The sequence below is a fragment of the Arvicanthis niloticus genome, chromosome 17 (assembly GCF_011762505.2).
Source record: "Arvicanthis niloticus isolate mArvNil1 chromosome 17, mArvNil1.pat.X, whole genome shotgun sequence".
Taxonomy (NCBI): Eukaryota; Metazoa; Chordata; class Mammalia; order Rodentia; family Muridae; genus Arvicanthis; species Arvicanthis niloticus.
In genome coordinates, this window is record NC_047674.1 from 61261552 (window position 1) to 61288538 (window position 26987).

Here is a 26987-nt window from a genome sequence, read left to right on the forward strand (position 1 = left end):
AACTGTGATTTCTGAGGGAGTTGATACGCGAGAATTATGTATAGCCCTAGTTAAATTTAAGTTTAAATGGTATGTCTACAATTGGCCTCTACCTACTACTTCAAAAATACTGAGATTAAACTCCTTTAGTACAGCAATGGGGTGGAGGGTCTTTGTTTGTTTTATTTTTGTGGTGGGTTTGGTGCTTTGTTTTGCTTTTTCACATTTAGTAAGTAATAAACATTTGAAAAGAACAAACAATCAGTCACATAAAACTTTGGAGATAACCCAACTGGGAGACTTGTAAATAAGCGGGTCTAAGTGATTTTAATATGAATAATATAATTTTATATTGTTTATGTATTTCTCAGCTAAAAAGCTGCCAAAGAATGAACCACAGAATCCAGGCGCAAACTCAGCGAGAGGCCGAGGAGTAGACCTTACTGAGCCTGCACAGCCAGCCAGAAGCCAGTGTTGTAGTAACTGAACTCCAGTGTGAACTTCCTAAATGGCAAAAACCATGCAGTTGGGAGCATTTAGCCGGCCCAGTGTGACTTCCAAAAAGAGACTATGGTAGAATCAAGTTTCTAATACTGAATTATTTTGAATGTTTTGAACTTAATTTTTAATAACATGCATGTGTTCCTCCGGCAGTAGAAAGGAAAATGAGAACTGTGTGTACACTTACTCCATGGGAAAGTACAGGGAAACAGTTCATCTTCAGTGGGTGTGGACCCACTCTTAACCCACCCAGACTCCAAACTGGGATAATAGTCAGGTATGACAGATTCAAAATTACTAATGTATGCTTTAGAAAAACATTTTTAGGAGACTAAAAATATTTATGCTTAGCAACAAAAGCCAAGCAAATGGTAATTTCGATTGTCTTAAAAACCTACATTTCGCATATTAATAAAGTAATCTCAAGAAAACAGTCCTATATCTCCAGAAAGAAGGAATATTGTTGACATCTTAATTTTATTCAACCCTCTTACTTCTTAAAATTTGATTGAAAAAAAAAGTCACATGTAACCCCATACTGTTTTAGGAATATAAAAACTGATAAATACATTTTAATGGATAGTCCCCTCGTATGAGCTTCTTTTTAAAAAAATGGAAACAAACCACGTATCTGCTTTCTATTTAATCACTGTTGGCTATTCTATAAAGGTCTGTCTGGAACAGGGAGGGGGCTCTGCTTCCCTTTGGACATGATTAGTCAGTGCACTAACAATTATGTACATTCAAATTTGATTATTTTAAATATGATCTTCAGCTGTACTGTAAATAGAGTACTGCATTGTAGTCTCCATGTGTTTATTATTTCCTGTAATATTTAAGAATTGCCTAAACATATACAAAATGTACAGTTACTAAAACAGCTAATTATTTCTTTCTCCCCCTGTGAAAGGAAGGGGCTTTGCTGTTCTTACATGGCTAGAACCATAATAAACAATGTACTTGCAATTTGTAACATAAGTATTACAATGTTATTAGTAATAATCTTGAAGCCTTGTTTCTTGAAGTCCATTTTATTTTAATCAGTATATTGCACTAATTATTTTAGGTATTTTCATTATATGAAATCTACCATGTGTCAGATGATTTAATCTATTTACGTGTTGATCTGCTAGCAGAACTTGTACATTTTACAGTAACTCAAAATTAGTAAGGAAAACAGTTCACCAGTGTTTAGTTTTATATTGAGGTGCTCAGGTTGGAATAAAGTGGTGTAAAAAGCAACACTGAGTTTTCTCTGTCTTTGACATAAAGCATACACCATAATACACATGATATACAAGCTGCAGCTTTTATAATTTCCTTCCTGTTCTGAGGAATAGATCTCACAGGAGTCTTTGTAGTACTATTTGCTGTTCTAGGTCATTGGAATGTTTTTATGTCAGCCTGTGATACTCACTTCCATTGAGAAACATTACCATAACAGTGATGCTGTCTCTGGAACCACCTTGTATTGCAGCACTTACAAGTTCACAGCCAATGTACTCAGCTGCACCTTTATAGAATTTCTTAATACATAGTTCTTTCTCACTTTCCTGCTTACTGTCTGTAGTGGGTAAGCTGTTATTTTCTTTTGTGCTGCAAGGGTCATAAGGGGTCACGTCTGAAGGAAATATTTCTGCAGATAGAGCTTGATGAGTGTAAGCTTCAGTATATAGTGAGTCAGATAATTCTTTTGTTAGATCTGTAATTGGCATAAAGTCTTCATTTTCAGGCTGGTACTGGAACAGTACTCGGATGTTACTCTCTGGTGGGGAAAGAAGGTCTTTAGGTGTCCAGGGCTTTTTAGGGCCAGAAATGTGTGTTTTTTTATATGCATGAAACAAGGTAATTACCAGTGCAGTGACTTCTTTCTTGTCCAAAACTTGCCAAAGTCCATTAGTTGCTAAGATGAGAAACTGACATAAATCATCTATAGGAACAGAAATTGTTTGTGGTACTGGAATAATGGACTTTCTTAGTCTGAGGTTTCCATGGAATCCAAGACCTCTGGTGGTTTTTATGTGCCCATCCAGGAGACCATAAGGGTCATCTGAACTGATCATTGCTTCGCTGTGGAGGACTCTTCTTCTTTCTTTGGTGTTTCGTGTCGTGTGTTCCTTGGTCAGGCAAAACCCTTTTCCATTTCTGCATAAGACTGCTTGTACATTTCCTAAACAAATATTTTGTTAAGAGAAAGAGATCAAAAGATTAATCATCAGTTTGTATTAAAGTGTGCTACTTAACTATTTCTGTTTCAATGCTAAACACAAAGTATAACATGTAAATATTTCTAGAATACATATGCCGAACACTGTACAAACATAATTTTGATCTGGGGAAACCACCTAATTCAAATGTTAGTGATAACCATTAGAATTTAAAACACAGGTCATGAAAAATAATTTCTAAATTAATTTTTTTATGAAACTGTTTCAAAGTATGTTTTTTACTGTTACTTAACATTTATTCAGCAGATTTTTAGAATATTCAAATAAAGGGGTTTTTTTAATGTTGAAATTATGTGTATGTGTGTGGGTAATGTACACATGAGGAGAGTGGGTGCCTATAGAGTCCAGAAGAGACTGATGGATCCCCTAGAGCAGAAGTTAGAGTTTGCCATGACCCACCAAAGGATTCCGGGAACTAAACTATCTCTCTAGGAAAGCAGCAAGTGTTAAACACTGAAGCATCTTTCCAGCACCAGTAATTAACAAACAACAAGAACAAAAACTTCAGTGGGGTTTGGAGAGGTGGCCCGGCAATAAAGAGCACATACTCCAGCAGAGGACCTGAATTAAGTTGCTACCATCCATGTCGGTTAGCGCACAATCCCTTGTAATTTCAGGTCTAAGGAGACCTGATGCATCTGGCCTCTGTACTTGTGTGTACAACACCACACACATACACATAAAAATAGTAAACCCCTGAAGGACAAAAACTTTTGGGAGTTAAATAAGGAAATTAGGTATACGCAGCTGCTACCAGGCCTGATAATCTTGAGCCCCATTCTGCGATCCCACGTGGTAAAAAGAGCTGTCTCCTAGAAGTTGTCCTCTGACCTTCATATACAGGTATACACACACACACACAATAAACAATAAATGGATGAATAAATGAACAAAGTGTGTGTGTGTGTGTGTTTGATGAAAGTTAAATCCATATGTATTTAGAATATGGATAATAAAATTCTACTGTTAAGTGTCCATCCTAGATTTCTGTAATTAAACCACTAGTTCTATAAAAGTTCATATTGGGGAAATAGGCAGCCACATTAAACTCAACAGTTGATAACAAAAGTCTTCAGTAAGAGATAGATAGTTGAGATAAACCTGTGATGTTTGCAACATTTTGCTTCATTAATGTCCTGAAGTCTAAATGTAGTCCGAACAGATTAAAAGATGCTGTTAGAAGTGGTTTAGATTTTTTTGTTTTGTTTTGTTTTTCCCAAGATTTTAGAATCATTGTATGTTTAAGGACAAGCAGTGGTTCTTTGTACAGTATTATTTGTGATTCACAGCATATCTGAGGTGGCATTGCTATCTGAATACTCTATCTCTGAAAATTAAAATTCCTACTTTAATATTACCAGTTCTAAAAGCAAAATTTTGTGGGGCCAGTACTTGATGACCTGTTTGACCTAGAACTCATGGTGGGAGGAGTGAGCCTGATCCTCAGACTGCCCTTGGCTTCAACATGCATACTATGGCATACATGCACATGAACCACACATTTTAAAAATAAGAATATTCTGCCAGGTGATGTTGGTGGACGTCTTTAATCCTAGCACTCAAGAAGCAGAGGCAGGTGGATCTCTGAGTTCTAAGACAGCCAGGCTACACACAGTGAAATCTTGTCTCCTATCAAAAAAGAATACTTAGGTCCTAAACAGTGCTATATTTGGAATCAGAATTGTGTTGATAATGTGATCAATTCTGTTTCTTCAATTTTTATTTAACTTTTTTTTTTTTTTGATTAATTTTGAAATAGGATCTCAATGTATAGCCCAGGCTGACACTTGAGATCTTCCTGCCTCTGCCTCATTGCTGGAAAAGCCTTTAATTTCTGTTTACCAAATAAGAATCTAGACTTAGAAGGCTGAAGTCTGTCCAACTGGTATGATTTGACAGAAAGCCTGACCTATGTGAGAGATGAACAGCAGTTCTCCCTCATTAGCATAATAGAATGAATGCTTGTTGAGCTCCTGGGTTGATTGCAAAATGTGACCCTACGGTATGCGAACGATACTCCTGCAAACTGCACAAATCTGTATTTTCATTATTCTTTTATGCTAATTTGTGAATTTTTTACTTTGATCAGTAATTATTGAGTGGGAATTTTTTGTTGTTGTTTTAGTTTTGTGACAAGCTTCATATAGCCTGATCTGGCCTTGAACTATCTGTGTAGCTGAGAATGTCTTGAAATTCCCAGTCTCCTGCTAGCATGTGCCATCATGCCCTGTTTGCATGGGTCTTAATGCGTGCTAGGGTAGGCATTCTGCAAACTGAGCAGTTGTCACTCAGTGTTTGCTCAGTGCTGAGCAAAGCAACACTGGCATTTAATGTGGCAAATAGATAAACTATTAGGATGTAGTTAGCACCTTTCTTAAAATAGAAAGAAAGTGTGTATGTGTAAACAATGCTACCATAGGTTTACAACTATGTGGGGGATGTAGTTCAACTTTCTAATATTCCATGTGGCAGCTTGAATTCAGCTTAAGGGGGAAGGTGGTAAGCAAGCACTTTGACTTTATATACATCTGTAATATGGCAGATACATGAGAATATTCAGCTATTTAAAATGAGTAGTAACTTGGAAATATAGGGCAGGTGGATTGCAAGAGTGGGGCCAATCTGGGATATAATATGAGACCACTGTGTCCAAAAAGCAAAAAGAGGGCAATAATAGTAGTCACTGTGGGTCAGGGTCTAGCCTATCTCACCAAACATGATCCTGGGTAATGTACTGTTAAGTCTCCACATGTTGAAGAGTTGATGCAGAAAGAAAGTTCTTAAGTCAGAAGATAATGGCCTGGAGAGATGGATTAGTGGTTAAGAACACTTGATGTTCTTCCAGAGGACCCAGAGGATTCATTTAGTACCCTGTCAGGTGACTCACAACTGCCAATAACTCCAGCTCCAGGGAATCCAATACATTCTCTTCAGACTCCCCAGGAATCTGCACATATGTTACATTCACAAAAACACATAAGAATAAATTTTTTGTAGCCTCTAGTCTTTAGTAACTAGTGACTAAATCTCCGAAAATGGTTGGGGGTGGGGGGGTACCACTAAAAATGAGAGAATGGGGGAAGAAAGGAAAGGTGAGAAAAAGAAGGAAATTTGACAGTGGTGGCTAATACCTGTAATCTCAATGCTCAGAATGAGGCAGGAGGATTGCTACAAGTTAGAGAACAGCCTGGGTTAGAGTGAAAATGAAAAAAATAACTTGCCAGTATGAAATTCATAACATCCAAAATGTTGAAAAAGTCTTATTCATGCCACTAAATTTGTGGGAATTCATTCTGGCAGCCCAAGTATGTGTGCTACTCCAGTAGCTTGCAAATAAGCATGGTGACAAGAGGCCAGGCTAGAAGTGTAGAACTATAGCTCCATGGTAGAGTGCTTCCCTTGTTTGCATGAGGCCATAGGTTCAACACCCAGTACTGCCACGGATTAAAAAAAAAAAAAAAAAAAAAAAAAAGCTACTTTTAAGCCAGGCAGTGATGCATACCTGGAGAGCACTAGGGATAAGCAAGAGGATCTGAGTCCAAGGTCGGCCTGGTTTACATGTGAGTTCCAGGACAGTCAGAGGAACACAAAAGAAGCCTTATCTCAAAGAAAAAACACTAGACTCTCCTGAGAGGTCAGCCCTAATTAGCACCAAACCTCAAAATGTCACTGAGTTGAGATCAACACGAAAGATCTTTTTCTGTGGGACAGAGTCCATGGCTATCTAGTTTCCTCCTTTTTCTCTTCTCCCTTCTCCACCTTTCCTTCCCTACCCCTCCTCTCTGTAACTGCATTCCAAATGTTCGAATAGTAAAGATACAGGTGATTGAAACACAAAACTTGAAATGAAAACCACAGTGTCTGAAATAAAGAAAAACACAATGTAATTAATGCCAGAACGGATTACAAAACAAATGGTAGGAACAGTTAAAGGAACCCTATACACCTTTAATCCCAGCACTTGAGAAGCAGAGGCAGTAGAATTCTATAAACTGAGTCCGAGGCCAGCCATGGCTACATATGTCAAAAAAGAAAAGCTCAAAGTTGTAATTTCACCTTGGGAAATACTAAGGCAAAAGGGTTGCCACAAGTTCAAGACCAGGCTGGGCCACAGAGTGATGAGATACTATCTCACAAAAACAGAGTTGGAGAGATAGCTCAGTGGTTTAGAGCACTTGTTGCTCTTGCAGAGGATCTAGGTTCCATTTCCTACACCCCCATGGTGGCTTACAATCATCCATAACTCCAGTTCCAGGCCATCTAACACCCTCTTCTGAAGGCATCAGACACACAAGATGCACAAAGCATTCATATACGTAGGTAAATCCTAAAAGGTTTTGTTGGGTTTTTTTGGTTTGGTTTGTTTTGTTTTATGATTTAAAAAAAAGAAAGGAGATGAAGGAGGGAAAACAAGGCCAGTGAGGTGACTCAGGGGGTAAGGTGCAGGTGCCTGTTGCCAAGAGTGATGACCTGAGTTCAATTCCCAGAGCCTACATTGTAGAACGAGAACTAGTACTGAAAGTTGTCTGACCTCCACACACGCACCATGATCTTTGTGAGCTCAGGTCCTCTGCATTTAGAATAATATTTAATTGAAAGAAAAATAGAGGGGCTGGAAAGATGGCTCAGTGGTGAAGAGCACTGATTGTTCTTCCAAAGGTCCTGAGTTCAATTCCCAGCAACCACATGGTGGCTCATAACCATCTGCAAAATGATCTGATGCCCTCCTCTGGTGTGTCTGAAGACAACTACAGTGTACTCATATACATTAAATAAATAAATAAATAAATAAATAAATAAATAAATCTTTTAAAAAGATGAAAAAAAAAAGAAAAGGAAAAATAGAGTGAAACAAAGCATAGATTAAAGAAGCATTAGTAAGCTGCGGGCGGGTTCCAATGGACTAATTTAAATGACGTGAATGATCTAGAGAGAAGCCTTAAGAAAAAACAGATGCATCACAGTCGAATGGCTTAAAACCCGAGAAAGAGAGAATCTTTAAAGCAGCCACAAGGAGGAGCCACATTCTGAACAGAGGAGCAAGAGAGGCTGAGACAGTGATGCGGGCTAGGCCAAACAGGGAAACAGATTCCAACAACAGAAAAATCTGCCAGTCTGGAATTCTGCACCAATTAATTATTTCCTTCAAAAACAAGAGGCAAATATCTTAAAAATTCATCACTAACCTGTGTAGATGGTTTATTCCTTTTTCCCTATCCCTTAGGAAACTGAAGCAAGAGAATTTCAGTGAGCTTGAAGCCAGCCTGGATTACATAGTTACAGGCAGTCAGGAATACATAATAGAGACTCTGTCTCAAAACAACAACAAAAACACCAGAAGATCCACATCATAGAAACCAAGAAATTTTCCAGGCAGGAAACACACCAAATGAACAGGTCACCACAAAGGAGTTAAGAACAAATGGAGTATGACTTCCTAAGAGATGCAACCCTTTTTCTTACTGGAAAATATAAAAGACTTAAAAAATACAAAACTATGAAGAATAAAAGTACATATATAAACATCGTTTACATACATTGTATAATCAAAATAATGACTAAGCCAGATGTAGCTCTACTGGCCTGTAATCCAGTACTGTAGTATTATTGTGGATTGCCATTTTGATGCTAATTCTGCTTTCCCAGGAGGGGCAGCCAGTGACTTACTGTGAACCAATCACTGGGCAAGTATGAGGGACTTCTTGGTTGGGTAGGGGAAGAGAGGAAGCAGGATCAGAATAGGGCCTTTTGGACTAGACCAATGAGGACAAGATGTAGCTACTAGTATCACCTGGTTTAGATGGCAGACGGAGGATTTAGATTTAATATGGCCTACAAAATTAGGATTCTAGTTGTTGCATTCAGTGATTGACCCAGTGATTGAGTTACCACTGTTTCTGAACTAAGTTTATGTGGTGTTTTCCTTCATGCAGAGGCTTAACTGGGTTCCAGAGAAAAAGGTACAGTGGCAAAGCGTGGGACTAGCGTGGAAGAGACCCACCAGTGGGAACTTAAGCGAGCTGAGTGGAGAGATTTCAGAGCTCTGAGTCAGAGTCTCCACAAGATGAGAACAGGCTGGTCATTGCCCACCAGTGGCCACCAGTGCCTGGCCACCATGCCAGCGCCATGCCAGCAATAGAGTGGATTCTTTTTTTGTTTTGTTTTTTCGAGACAGGGTTTTTCTGTGTAGCCCTGGCTGTCCTGGAACTCAGAACTCTGTAGACCAGGCTGGCCTCTGCCTCCCAAGTGCTGGGATTAAAGGCGTGCGCCACCACCGCCCGGCTGGATTCATTTTTAATATTTCCCGCAACACTCTAAAGTGAGAAAAGTGAAAGTGGAGGAGGGGGTTGTGCCAGGCTAGCTATACTGGTTTGTTCTGATACCAACTTGATGCTCGTAAGAGTCATCAGAGAAGAAGGAGCCTCACTTAAGAAAATGCCTCCATGGCTGAGCAGTGGTGGTGCATGCCTTTAATCCCAGCACTTGGGAGACAGAGGTAGATTTCTGAATTTGAGACCAGCCTGGTCTACAGAGAGTTCCAGGACAGCCAGGACTACACAGAGAAACCCTGTCTCAAAAAAACAAAAAAACAAAAAACAAAACAACAACAACAACAACAAAAAAAAAAAAAAAAAACCAAGAAGAAGAAAAGAAAGAAAAGAAAATGCCTCCATGAGATCCAGCTGTAAGGCATTTTCTCTATTAGTGATCAACGTGGAAGAGTCCAGCTCATGGTGGACAGTGCCAGCCCTGGGCTAGTAGTCCTGGGTTCTATAAGAAAGGAAGCTAAACAAGCCAGTAAACGGGACCCCTCCATGCCTTCTGCATCAGCTCCTGCCTCTGGGTTCCAGCCTTGTTTGAGTTCATGTCCTGACTTCCAATTTCTATGATTTGGAAGGATAAGCCAAATAAACCTTGCTTTTTGGTCGTGGCATTTCCCGCTGCAATAGAAGCCCTGTGAGCCCAAGTTAGTGTCTTTAAAAAGACCATCTCAAAAAACAAAAACAAAAAAATAAATGGGGCTAGAGAGCTGGGTCAAGGGTTAAGAGCAAATACTGCTCTTGCAGAGGACACCAAATGAGATGACAATATTGAAGCAGTGTAGAGAAATAGAAGGTTTAGGTGAGCTGGAGAGATAGCTCAGTGGTTAAGAGCACTGACTGCTCTTCCAAAGGTCCTAAGTTCAATTCCTAGCAACCACATGGTGGCTCACAACCATCTGCAATGGGATCTGATGCCCTCTTGTGTGTCTGAAGAGAGTGACAGTGTATTCATGTACATTAAATAAATAAATCTTTAAAAAAAAAAAAAAAAAAAAAGAACTTTTTAGCTATTGCTAAGTGTACATCATTCTGGAAAGTTATGGCAATTCCACCCCCACAGACATGACCCTGTGTATGTATGTATGTGAGTACTTTAATCCCATAAGGATTTAATGAAGTAAAGAAGATCAAGGAAAATTGTAAGATAGAATATAAATGAGAAATGATAAAGACAAGAACTCAGCCAGGGCTGATTGCTGACACCCCAGTTTTGAGAGGCAGCAGAATTACAAAGTCAAGACCACCCTTGAAACTTAGTGAAATTCTGTGTTAAAGTAAGAACAACAAAGTGGGCTGGAAATGTAGCTTGGTGATAAGTGTTTGCCCAACAACTTGGCCAGTTTAAAGCTCTGAAAACTGAAGGATAAATGGTTCCTCTGTTCTTAGGAAATTAATACAGCATGATCACTGAGAATGAAAACATCAATCTGTTACACATGCATTGGTCTCTCCTTAGGAAAGTAGCCCCAAGAATTATAGTACATGTCTGTAAATCCAGCTCTCAAGAGAGAGGCAGGAAGATCAGAAGTTCAAGGAGATTCCCCTGGGCTATACAGTTGAGTCTGAGGGGAGCTGGGGAAGCAAGAGTCCTGTCTCCAAAAGTAAACAAAGTTATCTTAGCAGTTATTGATCACCTTTCCAGTCTCTCAAAAAGAGTGGGTTCCTTATGTCTGTTTTGTTTGGCTCTAGGCATAGTTACTGTTTTCATGTTGTAGTCACTTTTAGCCTGTATTAACATCTCATGTCATTTGGAATTTTTTTAACTTACTGTGTACACACCCTCAGTTGAAATATACTACAGATAGAAAGATGGATGGATGGATGGATGGATGGATGGATGGATGGATGGATGGAGCCCGGCCCTGGCCACACCAGCTGCCTAGAAGAAGCAGAAACTAGCTTATCTGCCTGGAAGACCAAAAGTCACCCGGAAAGGACAATCTCCAACCTGTTGAGCATCCTGCCAAATGTGCAATGTGCTCCAGGTTCCCAGCGTTTATGAGCTGTCACCCACGCTGGGGTGGGCTTTAATGATACAGTGTCTCAGAGTTATTTCTGCTCCTATAAGTAACCCCTTCTCAATGTTCAGGTAAGTAGTTCCAGTAAAACTCATCTGTTTCCCATGTTGGATTTTGATGGTATCCATACTTTGGTCTATATGGGTTCCTTAACTTGGGTGTGTAGAAGTGTCTATTTTGTATACCCAGGAAAAGTTTCATTACACAACTCATCTCAGTACCCATAGAAATAGTTGCTTGTTTTTGTGTCTGCAGTCTATTTAAACCGGATTTTTTTTCTTAATTGTTCCGTGCGATTTCTAGACATTAGCAAATTGCTAAATAACTGACTCATTTTACCAGCATGAGCAGCCATTTACAAATACTTAGGTGTCATGGACGTAAGTGAATATACATACCAGCATTTGCGATGTGTAGTACTCCTGAGATGATCTGTGGAGTCTTCGGGAAGGAAAAACTGTTAGAACCCTGCTGATAGTTTTTTTCCCAGTCCTTATTAGCTTGTGGGTTCTTAATCCCACCCTCTAATATACAAGTGAGTGCCGAGCAGCCGCTCCACCGAACCCGGGAAACCTCATTCCTGCCAAGCCGTAGAAGCCTATCCATTCTCCAAAATGCCTTTGCAAAGGCTTTGTGTATATCCTCATACTCCCGTCTACTAGTTCTGAAGGTTTTGTATGTGGAAGAGAAGGTCTCTTCTCTGGCTCTGTATTCTTCCCTGAACACAGTGTGAAAGGAATTGATCAGTTGCTGCTGCTCAGCTGTCATTTGGTAGGAAGGATCCTGCATAGACAGTTGATGGAGAAGTAAAACCTGAAACTCCTTTGATGCCAGGTCTGCTGCTGCATATCCATAATGGCTATCAAATAAACCAAAAAAGCACACATTGGCTTTTTCACCGAAATCATTCACGACCGTAAATTTACAGTTTGGCTCAGCTTCCCAGGTTGAATTACTATTGCTACAGATGGCTATACCTTTAATCATCAGATGGCAGCTGCTTGGAGTATATGTAGACGTCTGGCCAACCTTATCACAAAGTTTGAAGTATGATGGGACTTGATTCTTCCAAAGAAGCTCAAATGAGTAATTTATACTCTGAAGGACTTTTTCACTGTATGTAGAAGATCCCAAAAGGTTAGAAATTATACACTCTCTATGAAAACTGATAACCCTGGGCTTTGGTTTCCTCTTTCCCATCCATTGAAAACCCAAAATACTCAGGGCATTGTGATGTTTCTTATGGAGAAAATTCTGAGTTGTGTCCAGTTCTTGGTAGCAGACAGAGCAGGGAAATGTGACCGTGTCACCAGAAATCAGCTGCTCAGTAGAGTCCTCCAGGTCACTCTGGCGTCTTGGTCTAGGCCTTCTCCTTTCGCCAACCCTTGGTTTGTCAATCGTCAAAGCCTCATCTGAAGCAAATGTTGAAGTTTTCTCATCCCACTCTTTTGATGTCCAAAACACTCTGGAAGGAAGGTGAGATATGTTTACTGATCAGGAACTAGAGAGGTGGTTCAGTGGTTAGAGCACCTGTTGTTTTTGCATAGGACCCACATGAGGTCCATAACCACCAGTAACTCATTCACAGAGATCTGATGCCTTTTCTGACCTCTATGGGTCCCATTGCATGCACATGCAGACAAAATACTTATAAAATAAATTTTAAAATATTTAAGATGTTTACTTAAAGAAATGGTACACACTCTCTTCATATAGTTTTACTCATAATTTCATAGAGACCTACAGTTGAATCTTATAAAGCTGCCCCCAAAAGGTCCTTAGTAAAACACTGATTGTTCCATGTTTGCCTAAGAGAAATTGCCTGTCTACAAATTCAGCTAGACACCTGAACAAATACTCAGAGAAATAATATTTTACTTCACCTATGAAGAAACATTTTTATTTTATAAATTAAAATGCATGGAGGCCAAAGGAGAACATTAGCTGCCCTCTTTCACCATGCTTCTCCTATTTCTTTGAAACAGAATCTCTCTCTGAACCTGAAGACAGAAAGACAGCTGGGGCTTTCCGGCTACCAGCCTCACCAAAAAGAAAAAAGTGAGTTCCAGATCCACTGAGGACCTGCCTCAAAGGAAGAAGGCTTAAAATGATAGAAGGCCAGCACACACTCACATATACAATTTTAACATAAAACCCATTTGTAATCTTTTAAATTTTTTTCAATATAATTTATAGCCCAAGACAAGATAGCTGTTAGGTTGAAGTTGGCTTTGGCTACATAATGAGTTTCTGTCTGGGAAAAAGAAAACCATAGAGGGTTGTTGTCAACTAACCTCAGTTAAAATAGTCAAGTCTCAATCTCAACAATAACTTTTTCTTGTCCATTTTGGTCATTATTGATCCCAGGGCTAGGCAAGTATAGTGTCTCTGAACTATAGCTCCAGCCTGTAATTAACAATTAGATATCTGTCCAAGGCCGGGCGGTGGGGCGCACGCCTTTAATCCCAGTACTTGGGAGGCAGAGGCAGGCGGACTTCTGAGTTCGAGGCCAGCCTGGTCTACAGAGTGAGTTCCAGGACAGCCAGGACTACACAGAAAAACCCTGTCTCGAAAAACCAAAAAAAAAAAAAAAAAAAAAAAAAAAAAAAAAAAAAAAAAAAAAAAAAAAACAGATATCTTTCCAAATGAATGGGTGGCTAGAGAATAGAGGAAGGAACAAAGGAAGGAAATCTTTACTACAAGCCAAGAGTGATGGGAACCCAACACACTTATAATTCCAGTACTTGGGAGGCTGAAACAAAAATTAGAGCTTGAGGCCAGCCTGGGATATGTACTGAGACCTTGACTTTAACACACACATACTCATATGTAAACTTTTCTGAGAGTCCTGATGTAAGCTATCTACAGGAGTCCCTCCGATTGCCCTATAGCCATTACCTGGACACATTTCTACCTCTTTAAGATGATTCAGGGTCATCCTAACTCTTTTCCACTGAACATATTTCTCTGTATCATCTGCCAGGTCACAGACATACTTTCTACTAGGGACCCTAAATGGCCATACTGTGGCTGACACAGGTAGGTGGTTTTCACTATTCCTTGTCAGGAGCCATCCAGAAAAGACTAAAGACAAATAAGTTTTCTGGAGATGACCCACCAGTTTTGCATGGCCTATGATGAGTGACCTCTCAGAGGCAAGGTCCCAAGAGACTTCATCCCAGAATCCCTTCTTACTGCTGATCGACTTTTTCCTATCCCTATTACACAGCTTAATGGTTCCTGGGCATCATATTTTTGGGCACTATTGACCAAATTTCCTGCAGATCACCATGAAGATGAAATTCATGAATTAATGCTGTTTAAATGAATTAATGACTTTATAGAATTCCTGATTTAATCAGCTTAGAAAAATTTTTTTCAGGAGATGACTTTAGCTGTTTTGCCAGAAAGATGTAGTAAAGGCATAATGAAGAATAGAATGTACCCACTCCTCATAGAATACTAAGGAAAGGCTGCATAATAAGGAATACGATGAGCTTTCACAATTAACGCTAAAAAGAAAAACAGGCTTGGGACAAATTTGTGATCAAGGTAAAACATTTATTCTAGGTAGATCCAAGGATGAAGCCACAGGTGGGCACTGTGATAAAGTGAGGCCATGTGAAACTGCTGCTTTGAACTTATAATGAGCTTATAGAAACACTGCTTTGAACTTAACTCTCAACATCCTTCTATAATTCATTGCCCCTTTGTATAACATTTTATCTATGAGGTAATTTTCTAAAGAACTTTTGTCTAAGAAGGTATAAAAAGGCCAGAGAAAATGTGGTAGCATCTGAGGCTCTGTTCCATCCACTAAAGGTATGTATGTATATGTTTGTTCATCTATACATATATGTGTAGGTATATGTGTATGTTTGTAAGTATGCATGAACATTTATTTGTAGAATTGATAAGACAAGTGGTCAGGCCTGACTAGTGTGTGTGTGTGTGTGTGTGTGTGTGTGTATGAGATGAGTGTGTGTGTGTGTGAAACTGTGTGTATGTATGCAGTCTGCATGCATATGTCTTGCCCGTGTAAAAGATTTTCTTTTCTTCTCTTTTCTTCCTGGTTCTCAAAGAATTAACAAGCTCCAAGCCTCTTGCCTGGCCAGCAAGGGGCTCCTGGCTAGCTTACCAGAGAAAGGAGCCCTAGTGATAAATCCTTTATTTAATTCCCCACTGTAAACAGCAGGTATTAATCACCAGAGGCCAGTTTTTGGTCTTAAAATAGCAAAGACTTAAGGGAAAAAAAAATTATCAAAAGTAAGCTATTTTTTCCCTAGCAATCACAATTTTTGCCACTGCAGTCACCAGTGTCCTTGTTGCTGCCTTCGCTGAGAAACCCTGTGATTCAGGGAAAGTCCCAGCACTTCTTTTCTGTACTCTGCCTGCAGGAGCCCCTCTTCCCACCCCACTTCATTTCCCCGGGGATTGGATAATTGAGTGCTTACCAAGGGTTTCCTATCCCTTTCCCACTATTTGCATACACGGTTTTCCTAGCCCATCTTCATTCCTTTGTATCACAAAGCAACCCAATGAAACATTTCTGCACCAGGGACTCCATAGGTACCACCACACTTGCATGAGTGCACAACATCAGCCAAAGAAAAGATCAACCACCTGACAAAGACAAGAGACACGTGTGCCAAAAAACACATCAAATGTCGTAAGTGACCCTGAAAATTGTGCCACGGAACTCCTACAAATAAAAAACAATATTAGTGAAGTGGCTGCATACAAGATTGACAAAAACAAAAACAAATAAATAAAAAACCTCAATAGCCCTTCTATATAAAAAAAATGACAAATGTACTGAAAAAGAATCAGAAAGATAATACCTTTCACAGTTACCGAAATAATATAGAATACCTTGGGGCCACTCTAATCAAGCAAGAGAAAGACTTCTATGACAAAAAAAAGCTGGTCTTTGAAGAAATTAATTGAAGAAGATATCAGAAGAAAGAAAGATCTTTCATGCTCTTGAATCAGTAGGATTAGCAGAGTAAAAATGGCCATCCTACCAAAAACAGTCTACAAAGTCAATGCAATCCCAATCAAAATTCCAACACGATTCTCTACAAACCTTGAGAGAACAATGCTCAAGTTCATATGAAAAAAAAAAAAAAAAAAAACAGGATATCTAAAACAATCCTGAACAAGAATAGAATTTCAGAGAGGCTGGAGATAAGGCTCAGAGGTTAAAAGCACTTGTCTACACTTCCAGAGGTCCTGAGTTCAATTTCCAGCAACCACATGGTGGCATCTATAATGAGATCTGGTGCCCTCTTCTGGGCTACAGGCATACATGCAGGTAGAATGCTATATACTTAAAAAAAGAATTTCAGGATGTATCACCATTCCTGATTTCAAGATGTAGTACCATTATAGTAACAAAAACAGCATGGTATTGGTATAAAACAGACACATTACTCAATAGAGTCAAATTAAAGAGTGCAACATAAATCGACACACCTATGGACACCTGATTTTTTATTTTTTTTTTAAAAAAAGCCAACAATACAATGGGGCGAGGGGGAAGCATCATCAACAAATGGGGTTGGTCTAATTGAATATCTGCATATAGAATAATGCAAATATATCCATATTCGCCACCTATACAAAACTCAAGTTCAAATTGATCAAAAACCTCAACATATAACCAGATACACTAAATTTGATAAAAGAAAACTTAGGAAATAGCCTTAAACTCATTGATAAAAGACACAACTTTCTGAACAGAACACCAATCTCACTGGCACTAAGTAAGATCAACAACTAATAAACGGGTCCTCCTGAAACTAAAGGCTACCGTAAGGCAAAGGAGTCATCAACGCAAAATGATGACCTACAGGATGGGAAATATGTTCACCAACTCCACATCTAATAGAAGGCTACATATCCAAAAACAATCCAATTGGAAATGGGGTATAGATATAAACAGAGAGCTTTTAATAGAGGAAACTAAAATAGCAGAGAAACAAATGTTCAAATCTTTGGCTATCAAGGAAATATAAATCAAACCTACTTGAGATTATTCCTGTCAGAATGGCTAAGATCAATAGCACAAGTGACAGCTCATGCTGACGAGGATGTACAGCAAGAAGAACATTCCCTCATTGCTGATGGGACTGCAAATTTGCATATCCACTATGGAAATCAATATGGTCATTCTTTAGAAAAGTGGGGATCAATTCTACCTTAAGACCCAACTATATCACTCTTGAGCACATACCCAAAGATCCTTCATCCTACCACAAGGACGCTTGCTCAACTATACTCATATTCAGAATAGCCAGAAACTGGAAACAACCTAGATATCCCTCAACTGAAGAATAAATAAATGTGGTACAGTTACACAACGGATTATTACTCGGCAGTTTAAAAAAAAATGACACCAAGAAATTTTCACTCAAATGGATGGAACTAGGCAAAAAAAAAAAAAAACAAAAAAACTATGCTAAGTGAGGTATTCCAGACTCATAAAAATAAACATTATGTATACTCACTCATAAGTGAATATTAGCTGTTAAGTAAATGATAATTATGCTACAATCTGCAGACCCAGGATGGCTAAGTAACAAGAAGGGATTTAGGGGAGTGCATGGATCTCTCTGGCAAGGGGAAATAGATTTTAGAAGTGGACTTGCTTGGGTTCTGTGGGGATGGGACTAGGAGGGATCAGGTTGGGGGATGAGGGAGTGTGTATAGCAAGGCAATACTGAAATTGGAGGCCTTTGGGGGACAATGTAGAAACCTAGTGCTATTCAAATTTCCTGGAATCTGTGAGTGTGACCCTAGCAAGGACTCTCAGTAATAGAAGATATGGAGCAAGAACCATCCATCCTCTGTAATCAGGCAAGGTAGCCATTGGTAGGACTAGGACATGATCCCAGCTCTAGAACCTTTGACCTACATTAATCCAGCCTGTCTACAAGATGTGCTGAAGCAATGGCGGTGCAGAATTTGTGGGAGTAGCCAATCAATAACTGGCTTACTTTGAGGTCTAGTCACAAGAAGGAGCATGTGCCTTACACTGCTCAGATGGGTCCCTCCCGTGGGTCCCTCCCCTTGGAGCTTGGAGAATCTTGCAGTAAAAGGGGAGGAGGAACTGTGGGAGCCAGAGGTGTTACACAGAAACTTGGAGAGCACTGCCATGGAAATCAACTAAGCAGAGCTCATAGGGGGCTCACAGAGACTGAAGCTGCAATTGCAGAGCCTGTATGGATCTGCACTAGGTCCTCTTTGTACATGTTATGGTTGCTGGCTTGGTGTTTTGGGGGAGACTGCTGACAGTGGGAGTGCGGGTGTTTCTGACTCTTATACCTGTTCCTGGAACCCTTTATCTCCTACTGGATTGCCTTTCCCAGTCTTGATGTGGCAGGGTTTGTGCCTGGTCTTATTGTATCTTCTTGTACCATGTTCAATTGAGGTCCCTGGGAGGCCTGTGCTTTTCTAGGAGGATACAGGGGGTGATTCTAGGAGGTTGGGGGGAGGGTGACTGGTAGGAGTAGAGGGAGGGGAAGCTGTTGTTGGGATGTATTGTATGAGTGAAGGAAAAATATTTTTAAAGTTATCTTCTATCTATCTATCTATCTATCTATCTATCTATCTATCTATCAATCATCTATCTATCTACCTACCTATGTGGTGGAAATGCAGGCCTTTAATCCTAGAACTTGGGAGACAGAGGCAGGTAGATTTCTGAGTTCAAGCCCACTCCGGTCTTACAGATCAAGTTCTTGGATAGCCAGTGCTACACAGAGAAATCCTATCTCAAAAAACTAAAACCAAAAGAAACCAAACCAAAAACAACAAAAGTGGGTGTGGTGGTTTGAATATGCTTGGCCCAGGGAGTGGCACTATTTGGAGGTTTGGCCTTGTTGGACTAAGTGTGGCCTTGTTGGAGGAAGTGTGTCACTGTGGGAGTGGACAAGACCTTCCTCCTAACCATGCTGGAGGCAGTCTTCTCCTAGCGGCCTTCAGATGTAGAGCTCTCAGCTCCTCCTACACTATGCTTGGACAATGCCATGCTCCCACTTTGATGATAATGGACTGAACCTCTGAACCTGTAAGTCAACCCCAATTAAACCTTGTCCCTTAAGAAAGTTGTCTTGGTCATGGTCTCTGTTCACAGCAGAAAAACCCTAATTTAGACAGTGGAAAATAGCCTTCTCCCACAGTTAGGAGAATGTATTTCACAGACAGGCAACATTTTTAGGGACATTTAAAAAAAAATGAAGACATCTCATGCTAGCAACTTAACAGCATACCTGAAAGCTCTGGAATAACAACAACAAAAAAGTAAGCATACCCTGTAGAAGAATTTTAATTCAGCAACATGGCTGCTCTGGAAAGGTCTCAAAGATGTTCTAGGTCTGTGTGATCCAGATGAAAACTTTCCTCTTAGCAGTGCTATCTTTGTGTCAAATAAGTTTATGTATACTATGGATTCATTTTCATTAAACTCTAGAAAGTTTTCCTATGGGTCCTCCAACACCTGGAGTAGGGGATGTCCCTAAAGATGTTGCCTGTCTGTGGAATACAGTCCCCTAACTTGTCTGGCCTCAGTGGGAAAGGATGTGCCTAGCCTTGCAGAGACTCTCAGGTGGGGAGATATACAGGGGAAGGCCGGCACCCACTCAGAGGAGGGGGGAGGGGTTGAGGGAGGGACTGTGGGGAGGACCCAGAGTGGGTAGCATCAATCAGGATGTAAAGTGAATTTTTAAAATGCTAAATAGAAAAGGAAAGGGGAGGGGAAGGGAGGGGAGGGGAGGGGAGGAGAGGTGAGTGGAAGGAGAAGGGAGGGGAGGGGGAGGGGAGTGAAGGGAATCCCTCCATTTTGGATCCCTTAAGAATACAGTTGAGGGAAGCCGGGCAGTGGTGGCACACGCCTTTAATCCCAGCACTTGGGAGGCAGAGCCAGGCGGATTTCTGAGTTCAAGGCCAGCCTGGTCTACAGAGTGAGTTCCAGGACAGCCTGGGCTACACAGAGAAACCCTGTCTTGAAAAACCAAAAAAGAAAAAAAAGAGAGAGAGAATAAGGTTGAAGGGATAAAAGTCATTGCAGTACTTATTGCAACTGTGATCAAAGGCCACCTGAGTAAACTCCATACTTTCTTGTTTATTTGTTTGTTTTCTGAGACAGGGTTTCTCTGTGTAGTCCTGCTCAAAAGGGTAAGACAGGTGGGTACTAAGTTCCTAGTAAACCTGGGCTATATAGCAGGACTCTATGACTCTATCTCAGAGAGAGAGAGAGAGAGAGAGAGAGAGAGAGAGAGAGAGAGAGAGAGAGAGAGAGAGAAAGGGGGGAGGGAAAGGAAAGGAAAGGAAAAAGGAAAGGAAAGGAAAGGAAAGGAAAGGAAAGGAAAGGAAAGGAAAGGAAAGGAAAGGAAAGGAAAGGAAAGGAAACTCTAGAGAGATAGAGAGTACATGCATATGGATGCTCCTGTCATTGGAATATATTGTAACTAGCTTTATTGTTTAAATTTTTGAAATGGATTTTTACTTAGCTCAGGCTGCTCTTAAATTTGCTACATAGCTGAGGGTGACCTTAATCTCCTGATCCTCCTGCTTCCACCTCAGGAGAGCATCACTACATCTGGCTTGTTGTAAATGTTTTACTAGTTATTACAAAATCTTGCTGTTAAGCCTAAACATAGCAGGACTGACGAGAGATCTCAACCAAAGATTTAGAGCAAATGGAAGGGAGTGGGCAATTTACTAGGCAGAAGGAGAGAGACAGTGTGAAGTAGTGGATGTCTGGCCTAGACATTTTTAAGAGGCTAAGGAAGGAAAATATGCAAGAGTTTCAGGCTAGCCTAGACTACTTAGTAAATTTCAGGTCTTCTTTTCCCTCCATCCCCCTCAACCAAAACTGTGTTTTTTTGTTGGTTTTTTTTTTATATTGTTGTTAAAAAAATAGATCTCCTGAAACCCAGGTTGGTGTTGAGCTTGCTTTGTATCCAAGGATGACCTTGAACTTCTGATCTTCTTGCCTCCACTGCAAGAGTGTAACAATGACAGGTGTGTGCCATCACTTGTATCTCCTGTGATGGATCAAACCCAGACCTTCATCACAATACACAAGTGCTCTACCGACTGAACTATATTTCCAGCCTGAAAAGTTTTAAGCTATTTTGAATAAAATGTGCATTAAATTTTTACTTACTTTAAAAAAATAGTATACATGTAAAGGATATAGTTTTATGAGCTGTGATAGCCTTTGGGGACATAATATGAAAATAAAACTTCACCTGCAGTCACTCCCTAAATAGGAACCTCAGTTTTCCATGTTTATGGGGTAGCCATGACACTGCTCTGTCAAACATGGAGCCATACTTAGAATGAAAACATCAGTCATAGCTGGGCGTGAAGGTGCATGCCTGTAATTTCAGCACTAGGGAAGCTTAAGCAGGAAGATTGCTACAAGTTCAAGACCAGCTTGGGATACATAGTAGGTTTAAGGACAGCTGGGATCCAGAATGATACCCTATCTCAAAAAATAAAACAAATCAATTAGGAATAGCTAATTAAGAGTACAGAGAATGGAGTTAAGCATGGGGGTGAGTGTCTGTCTCCCAATGTTAGGAAAGAGAAAGCAAGAGGATCTGAAGTTCAAGGCCAAACTGGGCTATGTGAAATCCTGCCTGTGGAGACAGCAAGCCAGACAACAAGCAAGCCAGAAAGCAAGCAAGAGAGCAAAAAGAAGAGGGAGGGAGGGAGGGAGGGAGGGAGGGAGGGAGGGAGGGAGGGAAGGAGGGAGGGAGGGAGGGAAGGAGGGAGGGAGAAAAGAGATGGGGGGGGAGCTATGCCAGAATCTCTCTTTTATATCAGGTAAAGTAATAGCCATTCTCAGTCTGCATAATCTAATGGGAAGACAAAGATTTATCTTTTGCCAAGAGAGTGGAGGGGAAAAAAAACATTGTAAAGAATACTGTAGACATACATGTATGAGAGAAATCTAAATTGAGCCACCAAATAATGGGAGAGACAATGCCCCAACTAGACATCATTCACTACAAAGTAGAACCTCCAGAGCCAGGGATGGGTTCCATCTAATTGAATCCTGACCGAAGAGGACCCAGGGAAACCCACAAACAACCCAGGCTATTGTTACTCTGTACAACTGATGGTTGCTCTCTATAAAAGTCTTATTGCTGAAGAGAACATATATACAACTCACTGAACACAGAGAAGCTGAGCTGATGGCTACCGAGAGCCTTATCTATACTGACTAGTGTTCATGGTAGTAGAATGTAGTCTTCATACTACCAAAGGACAAAGGTAAATCAACCAAGCTACAACTGCTGAGATCTACAGTGGTGACCTGCCTGCCTGATACACTGATACAATAGTGGCATATATGTTGTGGTAATAACCCACCACTGCTTGTATTTAAGTCACCCTCTATGAGATGGAACTCATGAAATGACTAAGACCTGAGACTAGATAAGCCATGGGCATAGGAGTGTATAAAGTACTACGATTTTACAAAAGGAACACAGCAATAAAATGACTCCTAAGGAGACTTGGCTATACCCATAGGTCAGTGGCTCATATGACCATCCTCAAAGAAGCTTTTCCTGCAATATATGGGAACTAATATGGAGATCCACTAATGGACAATGTGCAGAGAGCAAGAGACTTTGAAACACTCCATCTAAAATAGGATGCCATCATTAAAGTGCTTCCTTTGATGCTTGGGGCTGTATGTGGAAGAGGTGGAAAGAGTGTAGGAGTCAGAGGTAATGAATGGATAACCCCAAGGAAACAGTGTCTTACGCAACAGGACTGACATACACATAAATTCACAGAGAGAGGGGCAGCATGCTCAGGTCCAAACTCAACAGCGTTCCAGTGCTAAGAGGGGACATAGACAAGAGCTCACTCATATACCTAACCCAGATGATATGTCTGATTGACAACCTCTTGCAAAGGGAAAATTAACTTTTTCCAGTGAGTCTCACCGAGTATATAAACCACACTTAAGGGCAGGGCCTATGTTCAGCAGTAGATGGCCAAGACAAATTGTCTTATATATTATGGTTTCTGATTTTGTGTTTTTATGGCGTGTGTGTGTGTGTGTGTGTGTGTGTGTGTGTGTGTGTGTGTGTGTGTGTTTCTGTGTGTTTCTTGAGTTCCTACCCCCTCTTTTCTAAAGAGAGAAAGAAGCTATGGAATTGGGTGGGTAGGGAAGGTGGGAAAAATATAGATGGTAGAGAAGGAGAAACCATAATCAGAATACACTATAAAAATTATTTTCTACTAAAAACTGAAAAAAAGAATACTATGAATATAATTATCTATTGACTACATATATTATCCAACCAGATTTTTTTAGTTCAAAAATATTTATTATTTATTTAGTGTGTGTATATGTGGACATACATACAACAGAGCACTAGTGTGGAAGTTAGAGTAAAATCTGCAGTAATTTCTCCTTCTACCATGTAGGTCTTGGGAAACAAATTCAGGTAGACCATCGGGCTTGGTGGCAAGTGCTTTCATCCATTTTACCATATTAGTGGCCCTTTTTTAATTTAGAAATTTTGTTTGGTTTGGTTTTGCAATAAGATTTTATACAGCACTAGCTTAGCTTACTAGCTTGTCTCTAACTGGCTAGGTAGTCAAGTCTGGCCTTGAACTTCTGTGTAGGGAGGTAGTTCTGGCACTTTAATGGGGAATCTGTGTTTACTGACCCTGAAGGTCCTTGCCCTCAATTGGTTTTTGATCTATCAGTAAAGATGTCAGTGGCTAATGGCTGGGTGGAAAGGAGGAGATGGGACTTCCAGGTTCCCACAGGTTAGGAGAGAAGAGGAGAATTAGAGATACTTGTGGGAAAGAGATGGAACAGACTGGGAGCTACAGGGCAAATCTTCTAAAATGTAGGTGGTAAGGAAAAGCAGCCCGAAAGTGTCTTGGGCAGCAAGACCAATGGGCTTCACAGAAGGTAACCAGGCAACTAAGTTGAGGGAAGATTTAAAGGTGTTGAGCTAGGAGTAAAGGTAAGGGCACTCTAGCCTCGGAAAGCTTAGAAGAGCTTAGCCACAGATCCAATAAGACAGTTTAAAAATGAGCCTGTGTGTGTGTCTTTTATCTGCAGATCTGAAATCGCTCCTGGGCGGGTGTGTGCTTTCGACAAGCCTGGAACACAAAGCGATGTAGACAAAACTACAAGCTACACTTCTGATCCTCCTGTGAATCATTATGCCTGGCCTTCAACTTTTCATTTCATTGTCCTCCCTCTCTCCCTCTCTCCCTCTCTCCACCCTTTCTCCCTCCTTCCCTCTCTCCTTCCTCCTTTCTTTCTTCTTTCTCTTTCTTTCTTATAAAATTGCCAGACATAACCAATGGCTAAAACTGTAATCCTAAGCAACTGAGCACAGTAAATTATCATAATAACTCAAGCCAACCTGACCAATAGAATGGGGATGTTGGAAAGATAGCTCAATGATTACAAGTGTTCTTGCAGAGGACTTGCATTCACTTCCCAGCACCTACACTACAATTCCACTTTTAAGGAAATTTCACTTCTATGATCTTCATGGGTACCTGTATTTATGTGCAAACACACACACACACACACACACACACACACACACACACACACACACACTTTAAAATGTGGGCTGTGCCAGGTGGTTGTGCACACCTTTAGTTCCATCTCTCAGGAGGCAGAAGCAGTTGGACCTCTGAGTACAAGAACAGGGCTATAGAGAGAAACCTTGTCTCAGAAAAACAGAAAAACAAAACAAATAAATAAACACTATGGGCTGTGCAAGGCAACACTTAACTTTAATCCCAGCACTCAGGAGGTACAGGCAAATAGATCTCTGTGAGTCTAAGGCCAATCTGGTCTATATAAGGAGTACAAGGTCAACCAAGGTAACATAGTGAGACCCTGTTTCAAAAAGCAAGCAAGCAAACAAACAAAACCAAAATAAAATAAAAATAAAACAAGGGCTGAAGAGTTAATTCAGAGACTATACTTGATATTCTTCATAGAGCTTGGATTCAATCCCCAGCACCCACCTGGCTCAAGTCCAAAGGCATCTGATATCCTATAACTCCAGTTCCAGGGGATCTGACACACTCTTTTAACTTGTGAGGGCACCAAGCATGCACATACCTGCTGGAGGCATACACACTCACACACACACACACACACACACACACACACACATATTTAAAGATAGAAAATAAGTTAAGGGACTGGAGAGGTGACTCAGTGGTTACGGGCACTGACTGACTGCTCTTCCAAAGGTCCTGAGTTCAATTCCCAGCAACTACATGGTTGCTCACAACCATCTGTAATGGGATCCAACACCCTCTTCTGGTATGTCTGAAGACAGCTACAGTGTATGCATATACATAAGATAAATAAATCTTCAAAAAAAGAAAGAAAGAAAATAAGTGAAAATAAGGGAATGAGAGGATAAAAGCTGCAAAGCTGCAAATGGTCAGATGACTCAGTGGTCAGTGGTGCATGTCACACAAGCATGCTAACCTGAACTCCATTCTAGAACTACAAAGGTGGAAGCTGTCTTCTGCTCGCCACATGTGCACATAAGCATTCAAATACACATTATGAGTACACATACATAGTATAATAAAACATTTAAACGGATGGGCATAGTGGGACATGCCTTTAATCCCAGCACTCAAGAGGCAATGCAGGACAAGTTCAAGGCCATCCTGGTCTACATAGCAAGCTCCAGCTCATCCAAGACTACAGAGACCCTATCTCGAAATGTCAAAATAATATCAATAATATATTTTAAGTTGTTAGGGGTATAAAGAGATAAGTTAGCAGTTTAAAGTGTATACCACTGTTGAAGAGACCCTGAGTTCAATTCTCAGCATCTATGTAGGGTGATTTACAACTATCTCTAACTCCAACTCCAGGGGATCTGATGCCTTCTTCTGGACTCCTTGGGCACTGGCATTCCCAGGTGCACACATACAGGTACACACATACACACATGCACACACCACTATAATCAAAACTGATGACTCAGAGGTGAAGTGCACTTGCTAAGCAATCACAAAGATCACAGTTCAGAAACCACCACCTACCATACAATTGGGCATCACATGCATACCTGAAACCCCACCTCGGAGGAAGGTGAAGGCAAGACGATCTCTAGGGCTTACTGGCTTCCAGTACAGCCAAGAAAGCCCAAGCCTCGGGGTCAGGAAGTGATGCCTCAAAAGCAAGAGACAAAGTGATAGAGGAGGACACTTGATGTTCTCTTTTGGACACACACACACACACACACAACCAATCAATCATTTTAAGACTCAAATAAATAAATACCTTAAAGGAGCATTCACATTAAATTCCCAATCCATGTTCCTTTGGACGTAATACTTTTCTCTGTCCTTACTTTATTTGCAGAGCCTCTGTCTATCTTGAGCACAACTGAGAGGGTCTGGGGGGGTGGGGTGGGGGGGGTAAGGAAGAGAAGGAAGGGAGAAGGAGGAAGAGAGGAAGAAGAAGGGATGAGGAAAGGAGGAGGGGTGAAGCAGATGTAGTTATGGCAAGCAGTGAGGGAGGTGGTAACGGTGGAAGTGGGGGTTCTGATTGATGGAGGCTCCCTGTTACAGTGTTGACATCTCATCTGGAATTGTAACCATAGCAACCTTTGTGACCCAGGACTTGTAACAGTAGGTCATGAGAGTATCAGCCAGCTTCCCAGTGGGATTTCTAAAGGAGAGGACAAGCTTTAAATGCTCCATCTTATACCTATGATACATTATAAAGTATCAGAAATGGGCTTGCTTGCTTTCTTCTTTTCTTTCTTTTCTGGTTAATTTTGAGATTTTGAAAACAAATATAAGGGGGCTGGAGAGTTGGCTCAGGGGTTGAGAACACTGGACACAAGTTTGATTCTTAGCACCCGAGTGGTAGTTCACAACCACATGGTGCACAGACA

At 40.6% G+C, this 26987-nt stretch overlaps 2 protein-coding genes across 4 annotated transcripts in view; one reads left to right on the forward strand and one right to left on the reverse strand.

The window, feature by feature from the left end:
- The window catches only part of Rab5a (RAB5A, member RAS oncogene family), a 30357-nt gene extending 28635 nt beyond the window's left edge, over positions 1-1722 (forward strand). For all 3 annotated transcript variants that reach the window (XM_034521413.2, XM_034521414.2, XM_076915401.1), the window contains one exon: positions 351-1722. In XM_034521413.2, the coding sequence (XP_034377304.1) occupies positions 351-466 (116 nt within the window). In that variant the 3' untranslated portion in view covers positions 467-1722. The remainder of the gene's footprint in view (positions 1-350) is intronic.
- On the reverse strand, positions 1642-26674 carry Pp2d1 (protein phosphatase 2C like domain containing 1). Its single transcript, XM_034521412.2, has 3 exons — positions 26369-26674; positions 11448-12514; positions 1642-2650 (listed from the first exon to the last, which is right to left on the reverse strand). Exons 1-3 carry the CDS (start codon positions 26401-26403, stop codon positions 1875-1877), a joined length of 1878 nt encoding a protein of 625 aa, XP_034377303.1. The 5' UTR covers positions 26404-26674; the 3' UTR covers positions 1642-1874.
- Positions 26675-26987: the final 313 nt, after the last annotated feature.